Source organism: Acyrthosiphon pisum, chromosome A1 (assembly GCF_005508785.2).
Source record: "Acyrthosiphon pisum isolate AL4f chromosome A1, pea_aphid_22Mar2018_4r6ur, whole genome shotgun sequence".
NCBI lineage: Eukaryota > Metazoa > Arthropoda > Insecta > Hemiptera > Aphididae > Acyrthosiphon > Acyrthosiphon pisum.
In genome coordinates this window covers 63,460,889-63,466,748 of record NC_042494.1, presented here as the reverse complement: position 1 = coordinate 63,466,748, position 5,860 = coordinate 63,460,889, and the positions used below count along the sequence as shown (strand labels likewise).

Sequence of the window (5,860 nt, the reverse complement as noted above, 5' to 3'; positions counted from 1 at the left end):
ACGAGTTAAGTTATAAGTTACTTTTAAAAAAAAGTAATTCGTTAAGATAGAAGTTACTTCTTAAAAAAAAAGTAACTCGTTAAGTAACTTAATTAAAAGTAACTTAACTTTTTTACTTAACTTTAACTCTTTAACTCGTTAATGCCCAGCCTTGCATATAGGCGTGTGCAGACCTGAATTTCAGGGGGGTGACTAGGTACAATATTTTTGGGCACTCTCTTAACAAGACATATACGTATATCAGTGGTACCTATATAATTACTACCTATACTAACTAGTACCAAGTTATATATTCTGCCCCCTTAAATCTAATATATATTTCTAAGATAAAATTGCAATGTTTATTTATTATTTAATATTTATATTGTTATTATTATTATACGGTAGCTGGTAGAATTAATATATGATATTTCAATTTTATTTTGTATATAATAATTAATAATATACTTGAGAGGTTTTGTACTCACGAATAATATTTTTAAATTACAAAAAAATAACTAAAATCGTGATTCTTGGGTAGGTATTTAATATGAAATTCGTCCAAATTTAAACTTAAAATAACTATAAAAATAACTGTACTTATATTAGATGTTTTGTTAAAGGTGGCTGAAGCGTGACGTGTTTTAAGGAGTAATATATAGGCATTTCGTATAGCATTTATATTTGACCTGTGTTACTGTGTGAGAGAAGTAAATTATAATTAATGTTAGTGTGTATACAAGCACGTATACAGAATTTTATTTCGGGAAGGGCTGAACAATATTAATAAACATGGTCAATAAAACATAAAAATTATATTTGATGATTTAAATCACAATGTATACAACAGTGGCGGATAGGCTTATATTTTTTTACCGGGAAGTAATTTGAATAAGGGCTCCCAAAAAACAAGCCGCGAGTGACATTTTATTTTGATATAACAACACAGTACAAAACTATATAATAAGTAATATAGGAACTCTTAGTTCAGATTTATTTATTTTTTATTGTTTTAAATCATGTATAAGTATAATATTATAATATATTATATTTCTACATTTTTTTAAGTATTAAGCGATTTTTGTCATTTGCACATTGTAGTAATGCCTCTCCATTTTTTTTACTCCGTTTCAAAACTCTTGACTCATATTTTCGTTTATTTAGTTTTTTTTCATCGGTATTCATAGTTTATTTATTATTAAATAATAAATATGTATGTAATAATATATAGTAATTTATTAAGTAATTGAAAAGCAAAATTAGAGTTTATATTTTTATTTTATAACGTATCTAAATTAGTATACACATACACTGTACATTAAACACTTCAATGAGAAATATGAATAAATATTAGACAATCAAACAATTCAATAATTAGGTAACGATTCTGGTTTAGCAACCTATCGAATTTTCAAATTTTTTTTTTTTCAAAACATGAATTTTAGGGAGCTTTGTAAGAATGTAAAAAAAAACCGTAAAACCTCTTTTCGAAGTTATTGATGAAAAACTTTATAAACTACATTTTATTTTCATATAACGCGTATTTAAACAAAGTTGGTTAAAAAGTACATAATCGACTAGCATTGCCACTCGCTCGCTGTGATGCCCTAGAACAAAAAAGTTGAAAAAACGCCAAACACGAGTTCCTCCGCGCAGCATTTATGTAGTTGCGCACATGTGTATAAAGGTAAATTCGCAAACTTTGGATGCTATAACTCCAAAATAATGGTTTCCGCCAAAAAATTCAAACAGTTTCGAGATCAGCGTTAAAAACAAGTTTTTATAAAAAAAATTTAAAAATATTCAATTCTTAGTATTTTTTTTTAAAAAAAATGAGCATTACGTAAAAAATGTAGTTTTTCCGGGCTTTTTTTTTTACATTCTTATAAAGCATCCTTAAATACACATTTTAAAAAATAAATTTGAAAAATCGATAGGTTTCTAAACCAGAATTATGCCAAATATTGTTCATAGCTAAATAATTATGGTATTTTTCTTGTGGAGTTAAATTAGTCAATTTGCATCTTTATTAAAATTATTTTCAATTTTCATCACACAAGGTTCAATACTTGATAAATGGTCTTAGGGCCCCTATACCTCAAGACAGGATGGGCCTACCGGGAAAATCCCGAATTCCCAGTGGGCCTATCCGCCACTTGTATACAATGTACCTACTAAATAATAAGTTTTATGCGTTTGGCTCGTCCACTATTGGGAAACTTGTCTAAAACCATAATATAGCATAATTTGTTCGATGTATACATATTGATATATCAGTACATCTAGTTATTTCCATACCTAGAAAATAATTTAGATTCCCTTATGTTATCTCAAATGATTCAAACTGTTGTTCAAGATCTCCCTGCAATACTAGACATTTAGTTCGAATACTCGTCCTCTTGAATCTTCAAATCCAATTGGTTGACTCATGTAAATATCTTCTTCTAGATTACCATATAAAAAGGCCGATTTTATATCAAACTCTTTTTTAGCTCATAATTTTCTGCTGCTGCGACGCCTATAAAATCGTTTTGATTGATTCATACCGTACTGCTGGCGAAAATATTTCCTTACAATCAATACCAAAATTTCTTTGTCTTGATCCGTTAATTACTAACTGAGCCTTAAAACGATCGCTATGTTTTATTTTATAAATCCACGAATTATTTATTATATTTGCTCCTACCGGTTTCAATAAAATGGCCTTAGCCGACAAACAACGTTTAGATCACACAATCAACGAATATATAAAGAATATTTGATTCATACAAATATAATAAAATATTTGTAACAAGTACCAAGGTATCAAAATTCAAAATATAATTATTTTTATATAATTTTATAGGTAGGTACATATTTTTTTATATAATTTTTACTGTTTATATTTTGAATTTACTAATTTTCATTAACATTTAATATTTGATAATTAATTGACAATAAAAAATAACAAATGGCAAGAATGCACAGAAAATCGTACGTAATGGTGTTCCCAAAAAGGTTAAACGTACAGAATCGTGCTTTACCGGTTTTGTTACCAAAGTCCAATATGTGTTGTTTTCATGTAACGAGTCTATTCCTCACTCATGGCCTGTTTCTATTTATTTGCGTGCATACAATTAATTGCCTCATTATAATTAATTGGTTCAGCTGTAAAAGCTGTACATGCATAATATCTAATTGGTTTTTTTTATTTGTTCTCGATTTCTTAAATATTTAATTTCGGGTTGTTATCTACAATAAATTGCATACATGGTTTCATCTTTGATTGAACTCGTACCAGTTTTGTTAATTGTATAGACAGCCGTATTAACACTTTCTGCTCAAAGTGATTTATTTAGATTTTTCTAGTCCTTGCAGCTTCTACTACCGTCCGGTTACAGCTGTATCACAATCAAGAAGTAATCACTGAAAGTAAAAATGTAAAATAAATCTTTGATTATTGAATTTGGCACGGCGTGGGTAATTTAAATATTTAATTATACCTATACCTATATACTTCTGTTTTATATTTTTGTATTTAGGTACCAGGTTTGATCTTGTTAATTAAACATGGAAAGAGATAAATGTATTATTTATACGGTATTCGTCTTTAGTCTGGCGATTGGCGAAGACAGGAGTGGGGTGGCTCAAAACTCACAAAAAAATAATGGTTAGTTTTTTTTTTTTATTACGAAATATTAGTGTTTATTTATCTGGATAATATGTAATGGCTATATGTGTGTGCGGTTGAAATTAGATTATTCAAACACTGATCTCTGGTCAATACACGCATCCACTTTGTTCTAGATTGAACTCTAATAGAAATTGCTTAAATCTATTATTCCAACATCTTGGTGATTGTTGTAATCTATACAAACGTCTATTTGGTGTGTGTACTTCTTCTTCTTCTGTCGAATCTCCGAATCCAATTGGTTGACTCATGTAATTATCGGCTTCTATTGATTACCATATAAAAATGCTGTTTTTGTATCAAATTTATTTAGCTCTTAATATTCTGCTGCTTCGATGGCTAAAATTGTTCTGATACATTCATAATATAGTACTACTGGGAATGCAAGCGGTTTCTTATTTATTATTTATTAATGCAAGTTCAAAATTATTAAAGTCTCATAGGCTTGGTTATTTTTTATACACATGTAATGTTCAAATGTTGATAAAATTCATTAAATATCGAAAATTTTCAAACTATTTTCCAGTAAGAATTTCTTAAAAGTTTTTTTTTCATAGGTAACAATCGAAATTTTAAAAGAAGATTCCCCATAAATCATTATACTTAAAATAAAAAAAAAAGTTTAGCGGAAAGTAAAATTAATTTTTTATGAGTGTTTCAATTAAAAATGTTTATGAACTTTGACTATTTTCACATTTAAATTAACGAATTTTCATCTATACATTTTTGATGTTTTTTAAAAATGAATAACCTCATGAGATACTTGAATTTTCCTCAAAATATTAAAATAACCATTTTCTATACATGGGGAAATTTTCAAAGTTATTCGACTCTTTTTGAGTTATGTAAAGCCATGAGAATTTTTTTTAATGTTGTAAATTATTTTTTAGTTAATAATTCCTAAAAATTTTCATTTTCATAGATAAAATAAAAAATGATAATAAAAAATTTCACATAAGTTTTTTTCTTTTAACAAACAAACAAAAAAAGGTGGGTAAGTAGGTGTTATCGGTTACAAGTAGGTTACTGAAATGGATGTTGTTAAATTTTAATTCTTTTAGGTATATAAGTAATATATCGTTGTATATATTTCTATACAAAAAACGATTCTGAGCAGAGACAGTTTGTCAGTCTAGGTTATTTTATATATTATATAATATTTATATTGTTATTGTTCATTAGGTAGCCAGTAAGTTGAATTGATGTTGTTTGCATATTATCATATTTCAATATTTGTTTGTAATAATATATATGAGAAATATGCCCACGAATAATATTTTTAAATTACAACAAAATAGCTAAAATCTTTATTCTTGGGTACTTACTATGTAATTTTGTCCAAATTTTAATATAAAATAACTAGTCAAAACTTTTTATATTTTTTGGTTACAGAATAACCTACTTATGTCAGTTATGTGGAACCTTGTAGAATCTTAAAAACTTTGAATCCTTAGCTATAAAATTTTAAAATGTTATACATTATAAACTACAAAATTATTTTTTTTTAAATTTTATATTCTGAGTGGAACGATGAATGTATTGATTTTACAATGATGTGTGTTTTTTTAAAAAATTTTTTTGTGTCTGTAATCACCTTTTAGGTAATACCTAGTACTATTTAGTATTTGATGGGCTTAACATTGAATAGTGTTAGCTTCATTTTATTTTTCAATATAAGTTTTAAAAATTTAAAATAAATTACTAAGTATAACACTGCAGGATACAATAAGTACCTATACACACTATGTATGTAAAAGTTCTATAGTTCTATGTTACATCAGGCCAATTCTAAAGATTTGAAGTTCAACTTATTGATATTATTATATGCAACATTTGTAATATATTTTTGATAGAATATTTTTATTCTTTGTATAGTCTGTATATACTTATAAGTAGGCTTGGCAGATTTTGAAATCCCCAAACCGGGACATAATATTGAATGACCTATTTTAGATTCTGAGTGGAACGATGAATGTATTGATTTTACAATGATGTGTGTTTTTTTATTTTTATTTTTTATTTTTGTGTCTGTCATCACCTTTTAGGACGGTAAAAGTGCTTGGATTTTCTTCAACAGTATCTTTTCTGATAGGAAAGTGAATCTAGTTGGTACTTTGGGGGGTCAAAAGTTATAAAATAGTTTTGTGAAAAATGCGCCGTGAAAAACAAAAGAAAAATTAAGGAAAAACGGGAATTTTTACGCAAAATCTG

The 5,860-nt window shown here is 27.1% G+C and overlaps 1 protein-coding gene across 5 annotated transcripts in view; it reads left to right on the top strand.

Annotated features, from left to right (window-relative positions):
* The first annotated feature begins 3,155 nt into the window (after nt 1–3,155).
* LOC100573323 (venom protease) overlaps nt 3,156–5,860 on the top strand; it is a 13,288-nt gene continuing 10,583 nt past the window's right edge. For 2 of the 5 annotated variants that reach the window (XR_001679023.2, XM_016802217.2), the window contains exons 1-2: nt 3,156–3,438; nt 3,501–3,628. Coding sequence is in view for 3 of the 5 variants with exons in the window: in XM_016802217.2 (XP_016657706.1) it covers nt 3,529–3,628 (100 nt within the window). In the remaining 2 variants the exon portion in view is untranslated. Of the gene's footprint in view, nt 3,439–3,500; nt 3,629–5,860 lie in introns of those variants that run through there. The other 3 variants (XM_016802219.2, XM_016802218.2, XM_016802222.2) reach the window with 3 other exon arrangements.